The following is a 19,591-nucleotide window of genomic DNA, read 5'->3' as shown; positions in this document are numbered from 1 at the left end:
ATTTGTAAGTTTGGATGGTACACATCAAACAACACTAAGAGAAATAGAAATTGATGTCTGCCTAACATCAAATCTAGCATCATGCAAAACTTAAATGAATATGGCAGGCATTTTTGCAAGATTGTGAATGAAAAACCTGTGCTTGAGTGATAAAGGGTCATATGGTGGCTTTCAAAACATGCCCTTCGCTTGGTACGTGTAATGTGCACCTGCGAAATTCAATTGAGGTGCAATCAAGGTGTCTACTAAATTAATAATCCCTGAATTTTCCGGGTTTTCTCTGATGCAAATAAAAATTAGCCGAATATTAACACACAAAAAAAGGCTTGAGAGTCAAGCAGAGGCACATTCACATTGACGATTCTACACGGAAGTTTATTACAGCGCCAAAATGAGATTGAGCAATTCATTCACTTTCTTAAGGCGTTACTTTCCTCGTCCAGATGAGAAGCCTCATTCTGTGCTTCACTGATGAGCCTTTGCTTCTTTTGTTGCAGCTCGTTGATGTGGGTGGCCACCCTTTTCCTGTATTGTTCAATTTCAGATGCATCCAGCGGGTCTCGCTTTTTCTCGGGGTCTTCCCTCCACTATACGTTTGCCCCGTGTACCATTTCCACTGTCTAATGTGAATGCTGGCTACACCATCTGCTGCTGAAACTCCATCATACACTATTCTCTGCACAATTAGATTTGCTGCTGAAACTCCATCATACACTATTCTCTGCACAATTAGATATTCTCATTCCCGGTTCTCTATGAGGCACTTTTTTAAAGAGAAAAACCTCTTTTGACAGCAGCCTTGCCATGGCAAATTGTGGGGATGACTTTGACAAAGATACACAACTCCTGATGGTTTCGCGAGCACAGTTATGTGTCATCCTATCAATAGCTGTGCAGAGCTCGGCAAACAGGCTTGCAGGTGGGATCAGTGCACCCTTTGATTCCAAGGCAGTCGGCTACTGGTGCGGAGTATTGCCAGCATAATTGTTTGGCCTTTTTTCCGACCTCCACTGAAATGGCACAGGTCTGATACAAGCAATGCACTACTGCCAACCTGTATTCTAGAGGTGGCCTTTCCATAATCTTCTGCGAGCATACCTTCACACAAGAAATGCATTCCTTTTTGAAATTACGCAGTTCAAGTTGAGATGGTTTTGCAGCTTTTCAAAGTTCATTCTTGGCAATAAAACCAACATCAAAATCTTAGGCAAACTATGTTCTCAACAGTGTGTGAAATTTCTGGCTTAAAAGAGACACTGAAGGCAACCGAAGGTTTGTTCCAAATGGAAGTTTGACCTTCCCATAGCCATTTTAGCGTTTATTCGGTGCTGAGAGATGCCTTAATTGCTGAGAAACCACTAATCAAACACTGATCAAATATGACGCATGCAGCCAGTGTTTGCGTCATGATAAGCAGGAAGCAAGCAAGGCAGCAGTGATGTGAAGCAGCATAGAAACAACTGAATACAACACCACCACGTACTGAGTGGTTTGGTGTTTCAGTCAAATCAGTTGTATTCAAGCCACCAAACTGCACAAAATTTGAGAGGAAACAATGTGCTTGCAGTGATGCGAATGCAGTCGGCGTGGCGAGCAGGAACACACTTGAAAAGGTTATAAATGCTACGCAGAAAGACTACCCAATTCTGTTCAGCTGCTGCCATGGCCTGTTTTGAAGGCACCATGTACCACATGCAGGCCACAGTTTCCAGTCCAGAATTTGTTGACTGTCATTACAACAGAGTTCTTCCTTACAGGAGTACTGACACTTCTTTCGCTGTTACGAGTGCCTACCAGCCCACTAATCATAGAATGGCACATGAAACGGTCGGTCAAAGTAAAAATTATTTACAGCCTCGTTAATTCGTGTCAGTTTTGGTTTCGACAAAACGGCGCCATGACAGGAGGGCGCTTGTGACATCACCATTCTTGTCGCATCACTGAAGGTCTGGACACATGCATCCAGACCGGCAGTGGTCTCCACCATCTCCACGCGCCCGGGCAGCGTGACGTCAATCCCGAAACTGTGACGCGATACACACGCCGGAGCAGTGCGTGCCAACCACAGCCAGTGCATTGGCCACGTCAAAGGGGGCCCTCACATTGGCTGTTTGGGCCAGGAGCAGATGGCGTCATGCCAATTGCGAAAGGGTATCCGTTCTGAGCTTTTCTGTGCGCTCAAAGATAAAAATGGATTTAAAATAAGTTATACTGAACAGTTACTCTTGAAACTTGCTGGGAGGTAGCTCCAATACACAGGAAGCCTTTTACATAGTTATTTTTAAAGGACCTATGAAACCTGAAGTTCACATTTGGTCCATCCATAACACTTGCAACATTTTTGAGTTACGCCCTCCGAGTCTTTCATGCAGGCAAGTGTCACGTCTTCAGAACAGGTGTGGTCGAGAAAACAAAGTCTGGTATCGAGTTCTTGCAGAAGCTACTGTTAAATCCCAGTATCCGCAAAGTACATCGATTCGTTCTTTCTTTGTTACTTCGTTTAGTGATTCATCGAATGCTACAACTATGCATAATGCTTCAGCAAAAGCTGATAGCAAGCAGCTCCTTTTGGAAGAATGGCGCGATGCCATGACATTGTATAGGATGGCAGTTTCACAAGACTGGACCAACGAAAAGAGTGCCGCTAATGATGCCACAGAATGGAGGGGTGTACGAGTCAAACAGCATTCATGTGCTATATGACCTCAGTCTTTGCAGCATTTTTCGTCAATAGAATGCCACATACCGAGATGTGTGCAGGAGCTGATGTAGCAGGAGGCATTGATGAGGGGCCTGATTTCTTCAACCCTTTGAGTCATTGTCGTTGACAGGGCTGCACTGGGAGCCCTGTCCAAGCATATGAATGCCTTCACTGCATTTGTATGCTTTGCACTTGCAGCGCGGCTGGACGCCGTGGTTTTTCTCTTGTTGCTCAAGCGAAACGTCTTGTGGCACACCATGCATTGTGTGCTATATACATCATCGCACACAGGCCTAAATCCAGCTCACAAAGTCGGATACATTGCTGTTGGTCCAGTAAGCACTGAACGAGCTCTTAGCTGACTGTGACACCATCGATTCTAAGCAAACAAAGCAAAACGACAAAAAATTTCAGGGAAGCTTGCACTCACGTGCAAGACTTGAATGGCGAAGCTGTTGTATGTGATCATTGGCGAGTTTTAGTATCGTTGTGGTGTCGTGGTTGACATCAGTGGCTTGGCATTTCATTATGTTGAGCAAGGCTAGAGTGCGCTCCTCGTTTTGGTTGACGTTTTTGTACGCCACTCTGCAAGTGAGACTTATCTTCTCCAGCAGATGCTTTGCATGCTGAGCCACTCTTTTCCTCACCGCACTCTATTAGTGCACACAAATCCTCACCTGTTTTCCTCTCCCAACTGTCCCTGTCACTTGCTCTGCGAGCGGCTGACGACCGCCAATAACTGGTCACCGGTCGGGCCCTCGACGTCACGGCAACCATCTGGGCCACCGCTCCAAATAAAGTGCTCTCTCTCTCTCTCTCTCTCTCTCTCTCAGCGCAGCCTCTTCTTCGGCCATCATGCGCTCGAGGCACGTGGTGAATGCTGGAGCTCCTTTTTTTTTTTTTTGTTAATATTGGCCAATTTCCCTAAGTGGGTATGCTTAACTTGAACGTGCGCTCGAGGCACGCGTGCACGAGCGCTAGGCCTTTTCTTGGTACCAACAGCTTTGCTGTATAAAATTCCCGCCATGAATGAAGCACAACATGACAAGAGCTCCCAAGGGCATGCTTCAGATTACAACAGAATGGAGATGTGGCGATACTCATCCAATGATGACGACAGTTTTCTAGATTTTGGAACTGGCTGGTTATTGGCACCACTTACTGGCAACTAAAAAACTGTGGAGGGCACTACAGTGCACAGAGTCAAGGATCTACGGCACAATCTTGGAGGTCGTGTGCAGCAGCCCCATCACTGCAGGCAACCTCAGAGGCATTCACAATATTCACAATATTTGTGACAATCTCAGACGCTGTGTGCAGCAATGCACCCTGTGAACGGCCTCCCTAAGATTTGGCCTGTTTTCTGCAATTTTCCGGACAATTCCCAGAGTGTTTGAGACATATCGAGATTCTTTGATAATTCCCAGTTTCTCTTGGTAGTGGACACTGTGTGGCAATGGCAGTGGAATGCATTTCGGGTTTGATAAAGGAACGAAGACACTTACAGATGAAATCACTGGTTGCTCCAAAAGCCAGGTGGGCATGCTATAGTAACACAGCCGACATTGTTTTTGGTAAAAGAGGCTCAGTCTTGCTGACCGTTTATTGTGCTATGCAAACCCCATCAACTGCTGTTTAAATAACTATGATGTGTGTAAACGGTGAGCACTTCCCAAAACACATTCTCTTCTTTTAGAATTTTTAGAACTGCATTTGCCCACGTATGTCATATACAAGCTTCAATAACACACTAAGTTTCTTAATGACTTCCACTTCCATTTTGAGTTGGTCTTCTCTGTGCCTTGTACTTGATAAACCTGACCAAATTGGTCTTGGCTGTCATGACCACTGGATAATGGTTTCCCAACGTCTTCTTTGCTTGGTTCACCTGAAAAACAGAGTGAATAAATTCAATAAAAAAAAATCTGGGGTTTAATCACCCTGTACTATATTACGTGTCATACTCGAAGGCTGTAGATTAGTTCAGACTGCCTGGGGTTCTTATAATGTGCACCTAAACATGGTGCACTGCACTTCACGAAAAGCATTCTATCTTGGGCCAGAAATTGACCCTGCGAACTGCATAATGCCACGGATACTGTAAGCACGTGACATTGTGGCACATTCGTTATATGCTGTCACGATTTGTCTTGCTGTGACAAAATTGAAATTGCTGTACGATATTGCACTACAGTTGCTCATAAATGTTACCAGATACACTTCAAAAGGCAATCAAAGACCATCTAGCGGCAAGTATCACAAATGATTATTAGGCACCTGCACTAAATTTCAAGTTTTCTGCCACAAATTTCAAGCTTTATATACATGCTGTGCACCACCGCCCAGCACACTTTTCGCAGTGGGACAGACAGTGGGGAAAGAAAAGTACTTCAATAGGCCCAATTAGTCTAGCTAGTACCTCAAACTATGACCAAACATCTTGGCACGTAGTGGGCGGGTATGAAGAGGAAAAATATGGTTATTGCCACGAACCTTGCAATTAAAGGCAGGTAGCAGTTGGCGAAGCTTGGTGACCAAATCGATTTCCGTTGCAACGGCGTCCGTTGTATCCTCTCCGAACACATCAAAGGTGGCATCCAGCGCTTCTGTTACCACCACAATGTCGGAGTCTTTGGAGGCAACCTCCAAAAGGTACTGGCCCACCTTCTGCATGCAAAGACATGGAAATGGGTTCAGTGTTTAAAACGCAACAGATGGTGTACGGCTGAAATCATTCACAAAATACTGCGACACCTAGAATTGGGCAGATGCATGTCTGAGAACATGAACATGCTAGTTCTGCACACAGGTGCACTGACCCTCACCATGGAAATGAAGGAAAGGCAATGGGGGAGGGGGCACAAGAGGGAGTGACTGATAAAATACTGGAAACAGAAAAACAGAATGATGTAATGAATGGCTACTACTAGCACTCTGTACAACCAATGCTGGCACATTGGGCATAAAGATATAACAGACAGGATATCTATATTTGTTAGGCCAATCTGGGGAAGAGTTGGCCAAGCAGAATTGCAACAGATATTTCAAGTACCTGCCGCGGTGGCTTAGTGGCTAAGGTATTGTGCTGCTAAGCCCAAGGACGTGGGTTCGATTCCTGGCCGCGGCGGCCACTTTTCTGGTGAAGGTGAAAAGCAAAAACAGTTCTGTGTTCCATATCTTGGCGCATATTCAAGATCCCCAGGTGGTCAAAATTAATCCGGAGCCCTCCACTACGCTGCGCCTCATCGCCTGTTAAGCGTCAGAGTGTTAAAACCACACAGGCAATCAATCGGGGTGCAACAGCCTAACCAGGATATGCAGCAATTTTTGGAACAGCAAAATCTTGACTTTGGAGTAGGAAAATACAAATTTGGAGCAGGTTACAGTAGACGGATACCTTCGTTTTGGAGCACCAAATCCCAAATTTGGAGCAGTTTTATCATAAAGAAGTTCAAACAATTTAACGCCAGTGCAAAGGTGCTTTAGCTACAGTGGACAAGGTCCTGCAACAGTGACAAATGAATCCCGCAGAAAGCTGCAAGGAAACGGAGAATCCTGCAGAAAACGCAGAAAGCTGCATTTGTGCCAACCTAAAAAGCAGGTTAAACTAAATGCTTAAGCTGTTTACAAGATCAAGGATCAAGCAAAGAAAGAAAAAGAAAAACAAACAAACAAGCAAAGAGAATGTTATAAAAACTGCAAATGATATTTGTATATGTACTCCAAAGCAAACCTAGGCAAAACTGGGCGCCACTCAGTCATACTCACACAGAAAAAAATATTTTACCGCACGCACTCACACTCACCAGTCGCCGTCACCACATGCACTCACTTGCACTCGCACTCACCACTCGCCATTAACACTCGCACTCACTCACGCTCACCATTATCGCCATCACCACTCGCACTAGCGCTCACCACTCGTCTCCGCTTGCACGCGAGTGTGTGCAACAGACCCTCCATGAGTCATGAAACCGAACAGTGCTAGTGTAATATGCCTACATTGACACGCCACCATAGAATTGATTCTAGAGTGCCCCATAGCAGGAGCTCGGTGACGACACATTTCCAAAGTTAAAGCAATCCCGCCATTAACAGCTACCACAGCGAGTGGCTCCTGCGACGAAGAGCCAACAGCGAGCACAAGCGCAATAGTGGCGCTCACTGCAGTAAGCCCCGCAAATGGCGAGTAGTGCGAGTGCACTTGCGAGTGGTGAGCGGGGCTCCCCGCGAGTTGCTCTCTCACTTGCGAGTGGTGCGTGGGGCTCGCCGTGAGTTGTGCTGGCACTCGCGAGTGGTGAGCGGGGCTCATTGCGCGTGAGACTCGCACTCACTCGCACTCACACTCGCCAGTCCAAAGCGATGGCGAGGCTCACTCACCACTCACTCATCAGTGGCGAGTGAGGGGTGTGAGTGCACTCGTGAGTGAGCCTGCCTATCTATGCTACAAAGTGCCCTCATAAATGACCAGTCCTAATCTAACTGTATAGCAAGTAGCTTTTCCACCTAAGCAGCACCTGGCTACACTAAAAACAAACACGACAAACTGTTCTTCAACCACCAGATATTATCTAACATTGGTATTACATCAATACTTTGCCTTCGACATTTCCTTAGTTTGCTAAGGTATTGAAGACTCTGCTCAAGGCTTCCAACCGTTTGTTAGTTTTGTGCAGCGCATCGCCTACTAAACTCACAGCACCAGAGCCCGGGCTCTTGCAGTATGTGTCGGGACCAGCGCATTTGCCATGGAAGAATTCGCAAGCGCTGTGCTCATGAGACCGGGTGCATAGATACGACGAGCTGCTTTTGTTACTGCAAGCGACACACACTCCATGCCTCCGCATGCACTTTGGCAGTCACGCCCGCGGAGGCAGCAGCGAACACCACATTTTGGTTGTGGCCTATTAAATGCGTGCAGTAGATTACAGAGGCGCCAACAGCGCTATGCCAAACGCACTTCCAAGCAGATAGCTGAAGATGCTTATCAAGACTGGGTTGTCGGCGGGTGCGCTTGTAGTTGGCTGCTATCACACCTTCGCCCTTTTTGCACGTTTAACAGTAGAGGGTCACCGCATTCGTGCCGAAGTCAAAATCATTAGTCGACCAGTCTCTGGATTTCAGCAGTTAATATATCCAAAATGGGTACGTATTAGCGACATTTCGTGCACGAGTGCTCATGACGACGTTCAATGGCGAATGTTTGCATTGGATACACCGGTGGCAGGCCAAGCACTTGTCTGCACTGAAGTCCCTTCATATGCTTTAGAGCGACTTTACTTTCGGCATAGGTACAGTACTACAGTGAATTAAAGTCCTTCATTGTCTCTTTGCCAGCGAACTAGAAGAGGCATAAGTGGCATAGGCTAGCATGGACTGCGTAAAAGCGGTGTCTGCGCTACCGGATTCGATGATGTATGAACCTCAGGTGCGTTGCCAACACGTCCTTTATTCCCCGCTAAAGTTCGCGAAACTTTAAAACTTCTTGGCACAGAGTGGCACAATTTAAACGAATTTCATGGTTTTGGCGCAGCTTGGCTCAAAAATATGATATTGTATCAAAATGGTGCAATTGGCCCAGCTGTTGCACCCCTGATCAATCAATAAGATATTTGAAGTGCCGAAGTTAATTTGACTTGCATTTCCCTTCAACGGGAAGCATTTGCAACTCGCACTACGGTATAAACTTTTAAACTCTCAGCTTTCCATCTTATACCTGCGTGAGAACCACGGGCAGAAGACAACCTGGGACAGTTTTTTGTTGTAATCTTCGGCAGTTCCAGCAGGAAAAAATCCAAGTTGGTAAGGTAAAAGGAGGCGAGTTTGCATGAGATTGCCCAAACTGCAATGGCGACATTTGGTTAAGAAAACCTTGCCTAAGACTGGGTGTTGCAATCGAATTATCCTTTATATTGAAATAATTCTGGTCACAGTATATTTGTATAGTGAGAATATATAGCAAAAAGTATGCTTATATAAAACAAAAATACCAGCAAAAACCTATATATCGAACCCCAGATGACGCAGAAATGCCCCCAAGTTAGCTTTCCCTCGGGGCGAAGGATAAGTTCCGCCAGCACACCCATAAAAGTGGTTTAGCCCGGCCGCTCATAAGCAGCGGGCGGCTCTTTCTCCTCCTTCCCCTCGCTCTCCCTATCGTGACCGCGAGTTCACCAGTGGACCGTGTAGGGCAAGCCGCTGACACCCCCTGTTGCGAAAAATGATCCTGGTCGCGGGCCATGCTTTTTTTCTTTTCATTCGTTGCATTAGCGGCGTTCAGGCTTTGCGGGCTTTCTTTTGATGGGTAGCTGTGGTACTTAACGGTAGTGTCACTAACCAAAGGCTTATTTAGTGGCTCTAGCTGGCGCTAAGTGGCAGAATTTGCCTTTCGCCGTGAAGCTGGCAGTCGTAAATCAAGTCGAACTTGGTGAGAAGTTGGACGTCCCCGCGATGCACGAGATTCCTGAAGAACACCTTCTCGAAACAGGTTCTGGGTAGATGCCACCGAAGAAACCGCCCCAAATTGCATCAAATATGCGGGCTTGTGCATGCCAGGGATGTCTTTGAATATTCTGAGTAGTGCAACAAAGCCACCGCCGGTGTTGCCAAAGTGTGAAGCGAGCTGTCGGAATTTCTGGACGCCGTTGCCGGATCACTGGCTGGCGAGTTTGTGAGTGCAGCGACCACAGGAGAGTTTGGAAGACTACATTGCCGACATGTACCGAGCCCAAGTGAAAGCGGGTGCAGCGAAGAAAGCAATGACTATCTTTTGCCCACAGCCTCCAAAGTGATTGGTGCACTCGCACTAGTCCGGCGCTTCTTCACAATTGTGAAAGGTGGCAGCGTCAGCTGCTCTGACTCTTGACACAATGTGGCAGCGAGGTTGTTCAAGAAGAAGATACAGGATTATTTCATCGTGCAAAAGTAAGGCAGTTTCATCAATAAAGTGTTTTCATAAATGGTATATGCTTCTATCACGCCGAATTCCTTAGCTTGCTTATATCGAATTATCCACTACATCGAACTGATAGGTGTTCTTTGTGGGTTCGATATAACCGGGTTTGACTGCACTGCTGTGGGAAAAGAGATTTCAATAGCACAAACCACTCGGATGGCCCTGCACATGACGCACAGGCATGCAAGCCTCCCATCAAAAGATTACTCCTGACAGCAGAATAGTGAGCACATTGCGGTGAGCCCACATTGTGAGCCCACATTGCAGGCACAGAAAGGTTGAGACCTCGGGAATATGCGATGACCCAGCCTCAGAAGCCACATACTCTGGATACCATGCAGGTTATTATGAGTGCCTATGTAAAAATCTTCACAGAGATTCCTTTCTAGATGACACTACTACATTTGTGGAACATAGCAGCTTTGTGTGTAATTCACAATCACGGTACACCTTCCATGCCTTCGCAAGCATAATACAGGATGGGATGGCAGAGCTGGACGAACCTTGAGCACATTTGCCTGGTGTGTCCCGAGGAGGCAGCCCAAGGTGGCCATGATGCGGGTGACATTAGTCCTCACAGCTGGCTCCGAACATTGCAGGCCCACTTCAGTAAGGACCCGAAGTTCCTCGTCAGACACACTTGGCAGAGGCGGAACGTCTGTTCCGCTGTTGGCAGCTGCAGTAGCCAGAGCCTGCAGCACCGATCGGCACGCACTGGTGCTTGCCTCCAGAAGCTCAAGGTCCTCGAAGTCTAGGGAAAAAACGAATTAAGTTTTTTCCTATCATTTTTCTCTAACTGCAAAAGAAAAGTTCTTGTGAGAGGGAGAAACAAACTAGCTAGCAAAGCATCGTGTACATTCATGGGCCAAAATCATGGGCACCGCTTTGCACTAACATCTGGCTGTTGGCCAGTGTGGCAATTTAGTGCAAATGTTGCAGCAGCTAAGACAAATGGAATGAACAGAAGCTTGCATGAACAGTATAAGTTGCAACCAGAGTTCACATCAGAAATGGGATTAGGAGCTTGTGAGCTTGTGCAAATGCAACATACCAAGAAATCTGATTGGTACAGGCAGGGAAAGTACTGTCAACATGCTTTAATGCATTAGCCCATGAACGTAAGCTTCATCCAAGCTGAATTTCCTCTGCCACAAATGTAACTCCTTCGGTGTACAATCAAGCTGACTTGCAGCAAGTCGTACAGTCATACATCACTTGTTGACGACAACTGCAAACGGCAAACTCTAACAAGTGGATATTAGGTGCACCGTGACAAACACAATGCCTTTGTCTGTAGCAACCACAACAGCTATTGGTAGGGGCAAAATGATTGCCAAGGAAATCATTTTGTCCCCACTAACAGCGATTTGTTAAGGGGGCACAGTGGACTTAAACCAAAAAGGTTTATTTTTACAGTGATGATGAAAATTGAGGGGCATATATAGTTTGTTATTATAATTGTAGATATAAAATTTGTGTAAAATGAATACATCCAAATTTATTTCGATTTTTATATTTGATTTTCTGACAGCTTTTGTAAGAAAACTGCTTGAGTGATGCAGCTGAACGACGTACCAGTGAACTGTGCACGAATCAAGGAGTGCAATAAGACTAACATCATCATTCTATATAGTCTGTAGCAGAAGTTTTGAAGTTTGGGCTGTTTGAAGTTTGGGCTTGAAAGGTGGGAACAAGAAAAACTGGTTTTGCCTTCCAAGCCCAAACTTCAAATGGTCATAACTTCTGCTCCAGACCAGATAGAATGATGATGTTAGTCTTATTGCACTTCTTGTTTTGTGCACAGTTCACTGGTACGTCGTTTAACTCCAGCAGTTTTCTTACAAAAGCTATCAGAAAATCAAATATAAAAATTGGAATAAATTTGAATGTAGCCATTTTACACCAAAACAAATTTTATATATACAATCAGAATGAAATACTACATGTGTCCCTCAATTTTCATCATCATAACTGCAAAAATAAACTTTCTGATCAAAGACCCATGTGCCCCCTTAATTAAAGGGGCCATGCAGACAAAACACAGGTTTGGTTCATTCAAAGGACTGCCTCGTTAAGAGTCATACTGACACCAGTTTTAACAAAAACTTCGCTCAAATAAGCTATATAATTAGGAAAAAAGGAAATGGCTATGCAACCTACTAGCTCATTTCCCGCAACAGAACCTATGACTTCATATGCCCAGCTGTGCGATTGGCTGAGGCCGGCAAAAGCAAACACAAATCAGGCAGGGCTTATAATGTTGCCGAACAAGCTATTTGCGCTTAAATGTAATGCATATTCACTTTACAGCAGTAACAATGGTAGGGTAAACAATGAAAGTTATGAAAATACACGTAAACATAGAAGTACCGATGCGCACTGCTGTCGGTACTGGGCGCACTATGCTTGTTTTAGCTGCACACCAGTCTGCTGCCGCTTTGGAGTTGTCTTAGACGACACTGGCCGATTTGTGTAAGCGACGTTGTCTTACGTGACCCTGTTTGTAGCGTATACCCAATGTTTCACGATACAATTACGTTCCACCATAACAAAAACAAGCCAGGTGCAAGTACGGTCAAAAACAAAGCAACGGTGCACAACAGTCCGCGGCTCTAGAGTGCCTCTATATAGCTCCTGCAGGGAGTTAAGAGTTGCGCGACCACGCGTCATCTTGTTATCCGGATCGCTACGGGAAAGCCGCCTGCCTCGCTGCCATGCTTCCGACGGTGGCTGACGCGTGGTGGGGGTGCTACGGTCAACGGCGCCTTACGGCGGCTACGCTGGATTCCTGCAATGTTGCTCACACTGCTGCTGCTGCTGTTCCTGGGCGGGGCGTGGTACCGCCCGCGTCGGCGGCTGCGGTGCAGCTGTAGTGGGAGGCTTCTCTGCGCGGCAGGGATAACCGGAGTGACATCACGGCGGCGCGTGGAAAAGGGTCGCGCAACTCTTAGCTCCCTGCGGGAGCTATATAGAGGAACTCTACGCGGCTCAGTATGGCAGCGCCATCTGGGAGGACTGACGATAAGCAAGGCTGCAGAGCAAAATGACGCACTGGAAGTTCGTTTGAATACCCGCCCTTGTGACTTCATGGCAGACGTCACGAAAACACACGAATTGGTGGGAGAATCAGAATTATAACCTAAATTGAATAATTTCTCAGTGAATACGGCATTGTTTGCTGCCGGATAAGCACTGGGGGCACTATAAAACATGAAATCTTTCGAATAAAACAAACTTGTAATTTGTCTGCATGGCCCCTTCAAGGTAAAATGATTCCCAAGATCAGAAACTGACCTCCTGCTCGCCTTACACTGGCCAGTACTAATTCTCTACACCAATGGAAAAGTACATGGCACATTGGATGTATGAAGGGCAACTTGTGCGGTTGGTGCATGCTCTCATCCTGGAATAGCACCTGCACTTGTCCAGTAGACATCACAATGTAATATTCCTTCCTAAATGCTGAAACAGAAGCATGGATCTCAGTTCACTTTATGGGTTCCACTATTCTTGCTAAAGTGAAGCAGTGCCAGGTGCAAGCTCCCTTGATAGCTGCATGAACTTCTTTAGTGCAGTCTCACCTGTTTTTTTCTTTTGAGCAGATACACTTATCACCAAAGCAACAGTCAGTCAGAGTGTTTGTGAACGTGGCACAAGTGTGCGCTCTGCAACCAACCCCTTGACAACATTAGTACCTACCCATGTGCACAAACGCCAGCTGTGCCAAGCAAGTCCAGGTGCTGACAAGGCCAGAGGTGCTGCCAAAGTCGTCTGGCTCCAGCGCTTGCGCTAGGTTGCCAATGCAAAGCAGGGCACGACACCGCACCGCATGAATCCTGCATAAGGCCACCCAGCAATGCACTTAAGCTGTACAGCATGAACACTACAAACACAGGTCGCAATAAAAGGCTCGTTATACATACAGACTACAGGTGGCAGAAAAAATTCATTCACTTTGCTGATATACTCAAGATCCAATACCTTAGCGGCACCGCAGCTGAAAGCGTGTGATCAACAAGAAGGCTGGAAAGTTTTTTGTCCAGCTGGCTGATGTGGTCCATGACTTTGGAGACAATGTTCTGCCCAACCAGAGCTTCATGGAATTCGCACGATATGTTGAGGGGAAACTGAAATAGACAAGGTGCTTTTAGCATTTCACTGCCATGCACTGCTGTAAGTCCAGAGTTCAGCAACTCCTTACTATGGCAGAGGTATCGTCCGTATCCATGCCACCCTCAAAGCCGTCCGAGCTATCGTCTGAAACATTTTCGTACTCGTCGTCTTTTGAGCCACCATCTGAGAAAGGGAGATATCATATTTCATAGGTTTTACTAACTTGCAAAAAGGTGAACCATTCTATTATTGAAGAACAACTTGCTGCACTAGATATATTAAAGGGATACTAAAATTGCATTACAATTGCTGTAAATACAAAGTTATTACTCAGGGCAGCAGCAGTTATTTATCAACGCAAAAAATAAAGCATTAAAGCTGCTATCGCCGCTCCATACATATTTCTGACGTCATAGACTGTGGATAGTGAAATGGAACTGGCAGAACTTGCCTAAGCTTGTTTTAAATAAAACAGTAAGGCAGGGATATTGAAGCATGAAATAAGTGTATGTGGGAACTTCTGTCCAAGTACATGCTAAGATGAACTGATGAACTGATACAATCTTCTATCATCGCCAGGGTTTCAGACTTTCAGATTTAACTTCTTGGCGACCCATCACACGGTTTTTCGATGCTCTTCTAAAAACTAACCAATTGCTTTTTTTTTTGTACATTGTTTGCCACCCAAAAGTTTACGTTTCCACAGGTGGAATAGATGATAGCTCAATTTAGGGCAAGATGTTCTGTTTTACCCTTGTGCAATGATTGCATTTGCCATTATTTAAGAAATATGGTGTCAGGATGATGCATTCAAAGCTATGTGACTGCTGCATAAAAAACACATTCATGTTCACACTCACAATGTTGAAGTACCTATGAAGGATTGGGGGAAAATAGGGCACAGACGAGGTACAAAACAAATTTTTTACTCTGCCAAAGCTACAAGAGATCTCACAATTTACCTAACGAGAAACAAGACCTGAACCAGTTTACTTGGTTGTAGATATATGCACATGTACTTTTTACATTATTTCCTTTTATGAACTGTTCTTTATGTTTTGTGTGGGGAAGACGGATAAATTGTCAGCACCTACTGAAATCACAATCAACGAGGTAACCCCAGACGTGTACTATCTGGGCCCACTGAACCTTTGTTGGAAGTACAAAGCCAAGGCGAAACTGAAAGGGTGCCTTTGTTAGGAGTTGGTATGCTTGCTTGTTTGTCAGTCATCATAGGTGACAAAGAACTTATCACAGTCAACATTACAACATACACAAGGTCACTGCTCTTGACAGGAACGTGGAACAGCCTGCCATGTTTTTGATAGTGAAGAGCTATGAAAGAAGATTTGTCAGAAGCTTCTCTGTGCAAATGCTGGTGCACTGAATTCCCAAAATTGGTTTGCACCGCCTCTCTTACCTTCGTCACATACAAGACTGGGTTGACCTTCACTCACTGACTTGGCTGCACTTACATTTTTACAGAATATGACAAAGGTTGTCTAAATTCAAGGAGCTTCAAGAATGTATGAAAAGCTTTTTTAAAAATCAAGATTACTCAAGCGTGTCAATGGATGGCGCTTCATGGGTAAGGGGGTCACAGCAAAGGTATAATGCAGCACGAGCATCAAAACAGCAATTTCTATGTAGTGCTGCACTCACTTAAGCTTTCTTATCTCCAGGACAGGCATGACTGGACGTTTAATTGCACCCATTTGTGCGTCTACAATTACTAATAATGAAAAAGAATTTGCGTTAGACCACTTTTGTTACAACAAGGCTCAGCGTTAAACCTTGGACCGCAACCAACCTTCTGAGCTCACAGATTACATGCGCGTACCGTGATGCCCAGTGTGCTAAAATGTTCTACTATAAGCCAGTGCTGTGGCAGCATTATGCAGCCATGCTGTCACCGCATGCCTTTTCACTCAAATATAGCAAAATTAAAATCAACATATTGAAGCTTAGATGCAATAATAAACTGCCTTAAGGCACCAGAAAAATTTTAAAAAATGGTTCACGTTCAGTACTAGTACCTTAAACTAACTGAGGTAAGGTACTAGTTGAAGGCCTCGGTCCTTAAGCTCTGAACACAGTTATGAGACCAGTAGTAACACATCCAATGGGGGGAAAATGCAAAATCCATTAACGTGCACGTACCTTCGCCACAGCAGAGGTTGGAAAGAATTTCCAGGGCTGTTTGCTTGGCCATCAAGCCATCCAAGACCAATGCAAGTGTCCGCTCAATGACCCTTTCCTATTTGAAAAGACGGCCAATGAAGCACCCATTCGGCAACACTTCACAAGGAAACAAAACACAATTTACCTTCTCTTCCACCAAATGTGTGTCCACGTTTCTTTTCTTTGCTGATGCCTGCGAATAATGTGTAAAAGATTTTTGGTATTTTTTTCCACCTCATTATCAATCATGCTGAAGTGCACTTTAATTGAATTTTCCCTTCCCTCAGCTTTGTGCTTAAAAGGCCACCTGCACTCCATATTTCAACCTCTTGAAAATGTTACTTCCATATAGTCTGTCTAAAAAGATCGCAACATACAAAATATGACAGCTGAAATACACATATCCACAGCGCAAAAAACCATAAAAAAACGAAGATTTAGAAACCGAAATCGGGAAGAGTGCGGCCATTACGGCCAGGCAGAAGTGACATTCCAGCCGGCAAGTGAGCTGCACGCGGCCGGCAGGCCGGGGCAAACCTGCACACAACACTTCGCCCTGGCAGCAGCCTTAGTAGAAGCGTGCCCAGCGGAGCTCGACCGGTTTTTTTGGCTAGCCGGAGGAAAAAGCGCTCGACCGGCTGCAATGCCACTTCCGCTTTTTGGCTGTTTGTGCGATCTGCTGACAGGTGCAACGTCGCCTGCAATGGAGTTATTTTATACATTTCTAACTAATTAACAACGCATTTCACGGGGCTGCCAGTCATGTCCCAGTTGGTTTGGTGGTGTGTACGGTACGTACAATGTAAATTTGGCAGAGATGAAATTTGAGTGCAGTTGGCTTTTAACTCAGTAGAGTAATTTTGGTACGACCAAGGATGTTAGGACAAAGCAACAGACAAGCACGGGCGCTACCTTCTACCTTTTAGCTTTTTCTATCTTATTTTAAGCAATAAATAAAAGATGGAGCACATGTAATCCCATTCCTCTGCAAATGAACACTGTGCGCCAATTAGACACCCCAAAGATGCCGCGTGTTCTTTCAGGCGATGCCTAGAAGCACTCATGTTTTTCCCACCTTTTCCTGGGCTGTACCTGTATGGTATGCAATAATATTACTCAATCGTTTTTTTTAATTTACTGGATCAAATGGCATGAGCGACCACAACATGGACAGAGGGCAGACCAACAAAGTAGCAGAACTTAATGCTTTTTTTTTTTTTTTATGTCAGCGCAAGACTACGTATAAACACACAATTGTAAGTTCAACTGCTCTGCTTGACTGAAGTCCAGCTCTGTGACTCATTTCCACTGTTTGACACAGTATTTTGGTCCAACTAGCTTAGCATTCCACCTTATGTTCTGTTACCAAACTTACCAGGACTGCTCGTGTTATACAGCAATTCTGTTTCTTGGTCAGCACAGACGGCATGCACATGCCAGAACACATTGATGAGGCAGATGTGGACGGCCAAACTCACTCTAAGCTCGGCCACCGTTTCCGCCAAGGCTTTGATATTTTCGACCACCGGTAGAGAGAGTGCACTTCCCAGGACGGAGACTATCGGCAAGACAAAAGGTGCCAAGGGTGTCTCCTGAGCCTCTGAGACATTGATGAGGATTCCTGTGGCGCAAAGTGGACGAGAAAGTGAATGCTATAGAAATCCAATGAGGGCAGTTGAAAAACCGTGTCAGCATGCTAAATGATGGTGAGGGAGTAGTCACACCTGCTGACAGCACTTGCAGCAGCACCGTTCCCGGCTCTTGCGAAGGGGTTTGCAAAATGCCGAGCGCTGCCTTGAAGTCACTCATGCTTTCAGCCAACTCGACATTGTCTTCAGACACGGCATGCAAGCAATGACCTGCAAAAGAAAACACAGCAGTGGGAGCTTTCAAAATGGCAAATCAGAAGGAGCCTTTGCAAAATAAATGGAAGTTGCTCAAGCCCAGAATCAGAAGGCTTTAGGCAGTGGCACACGCGCACACGCACGCACACGCACACTGCTTGTTCGGCCATAGGAAGCGCCCAAGTGTTGCAAGTACTGGGGCACACTCAAGCTGTGTTCGGAGCAGTGGCCATGGTGCAGGAGGGTCCAAATACAGCTGTACCATCCATCCTTATGCAAGGGAATCCTTACACGTGGCACTGTGCAGACAACAGACTTTTTTTCGAGCGCAGTGTCATCACCCGGAAGATTCTTATATCATGACCTCAAGGCACCTCGTTTGGATAAATGAATATTAGGTAGGAAAAATATAATAATGCTGCCAATTTCCTAACCACTGCACCCTCTGAATAATTTTTGCTTGGATCTAATTCAGAATAAAGTGCTGCAGGTGCACAAATTGACTTTTTCCACGCGAAGAATAGTGCTAGTGGCGGCGATAACGAGAAGCACAACTGGGGCTTTTTCGGCCACGGATGCTGGTGGTGCTGTTGTACTGTATGGCTAATCACGGAGCACACCCACGGTGATAGCCTGCGGGGCTCCGGTGGCATGCGTGTTACACTTTACTTTTTAACTTGATGCGCGAAACTCGCCGTTTCTGTGCACTGCTGACAAATTTTTATACGTTTCCCAATGCCAGTGACAGGCCATATGGGGACTCAGCAATTCTGCAACGGCCACCAAATATCAGTAACAATCTGTCTGGAGTTGGGCCCTGCCGACCAAAGTCATCATCAGCAACTCAGATAACACTGGACCCTCAAAAGTAATGGCAGCGCCTCCAGGTGCATGCACAGATAAAGCACTTGGAAAAGGTCCATTGCTGGCCACACACAATGTAATAACAGGCATTCGTATACCTGCTTCTGTTGCACTGAAGCATCAGGCTGAAGCAAACAAATCACACTTCACTCTGTTTAGTGAGCTATGTTACACACCACTAAATAGATCTCTTGAAATGCTCAGCCTAACCCAATGTCGTTTTGGACTTTTGAACCACTAACTGCCCAGTGGCCTGGATTGCTTGAGCCCGACAACGGCGTGCCTCACAGCGTTATATGCCTTCAGCGCGTTATATTTCAAATTTTAACCTCGAATGTCCAATCCAACAAGCTGAAAGAAAGAAGATACTGGCACCCACCTACAGCTGTTGCTATTTTTGTTCCATACTTGTCGACATCTAGACAGGGAAGCAGCACAGTCCACAGCCTTTCTTGGTTAAAAATGGACACCGCTGTTTCACTGCTTTCACTGCAAATGGAGACATGAAAATCAGAAAACAACTGTGGCATGCCCCTCAAAAATAGGCCAAGGAGGACAGATTACAACTCACCACAAGTTCCACAGCAAGTGCACAGCCTCAAAGAACACTTCTGCCTTTGAGTCTATCTTCCCCTCCGATCCGGAAGGCTTCCATGGGGTATTGTACTGCAGCAGAGAAGACTCTTCCCCATCAGGTGCGATCACAATTCAAAAATAATACACTCAAAAAGAATTTTGATGAAAAGATTTTAATCTGAAAGAAAGTTGCACAGAACTGGTCACATGGTAGGCATAGTATAACACGAATAATTTGCTTTGACGTCTGCCTGCCTTTGCATTTTCTATCAGACTACAGATGCTCACAGAAGACTTGGTAGGCTGATTATAGGCATATGGTCACAGACCGAAACAGATTGGTTGATTGAATGCCAC

General features: G+C 45.5%; 1 protein-coding gene across 1 annotated transcript in view; it reads right to left on the bottom strand.

Moving 5' to 3' along the window:
* Positions 1-4,356: 4,356 nt before the first annotated feature.
* LOC144155409 (HEAT repeat-containing protein 3) overlaps positions 4,357-19,591 on the bottom strand; it is a 33,769-nt gene continuing 18,534 nt past the window's right edge. The window contains exons 4-15 of the mRNA XM_077686812.1: positions 19,230-19,324; positions 19,038-19,147; positions 17,675-17,809; positions 17,429-17,571; positions 16,096-16,143; positions 15,930-16,026; positions 13,858-13,952; positions 13,638-13,783; positions 13,356-13,492; positions 10,160-10,407; positions 5,195-5,368; positions 4,357-4,589 (exon numbers count right to left, since the gene is read on the bottom strand). Coding sequence (XP_077542938.1) covers positions 4,461-4,589; positions 5,195-5,368; positions 10,160-10,407; positions 13,356-13,492; positions 13,638-13,783; positions 13,858-13,952; positions 15,930-16,026; positions 16,096-16,143; positions 17,429-17,571; positions 17,675-17,809; positions 19,038-19,147; positions 19,230-19,324 — 1,557 coding nt within the window. The 3' untranslated portion in view covers positions 4,357-4,460. The remainder of the gene's footprint in view (positions 4,590-5,194; positions 5,369-10,159; positions 10,408-13,355; positions 13,493-13,637; positions 13,784-13,857; positions 13,953-15,929; positions 16,027-16,095; positions 16,144-17,428; positions 17,572-17,674; positions 17,810-19,037; positions 19,148-19,229; positions 19,325-19,591) is intronic.

This window comes from Haemaphysalis longicornis, unplaced genomic scaffold (genome assembly GCF_048455015.1).
Source record: "Haemaphysalis longicornis isolate Haplotype H1 unplaced genomic scaffold, Haemaphysalis longicornis Haplotype H1 scaffold_1, whole genome shotgun sequence".
Taxonomy (NCBI): Eukaryota; Metazoa; Arthropoda; class Arachnida; order Ixodida; family Ixodidae; genus Haemaphysalis; species Haemaphysalis longicornis.
The sequence above is the reverse complement of the archived record's forward strand: the minus strand, read 5'-3'. Positions and strand labels throughout refer to the sequence as shown.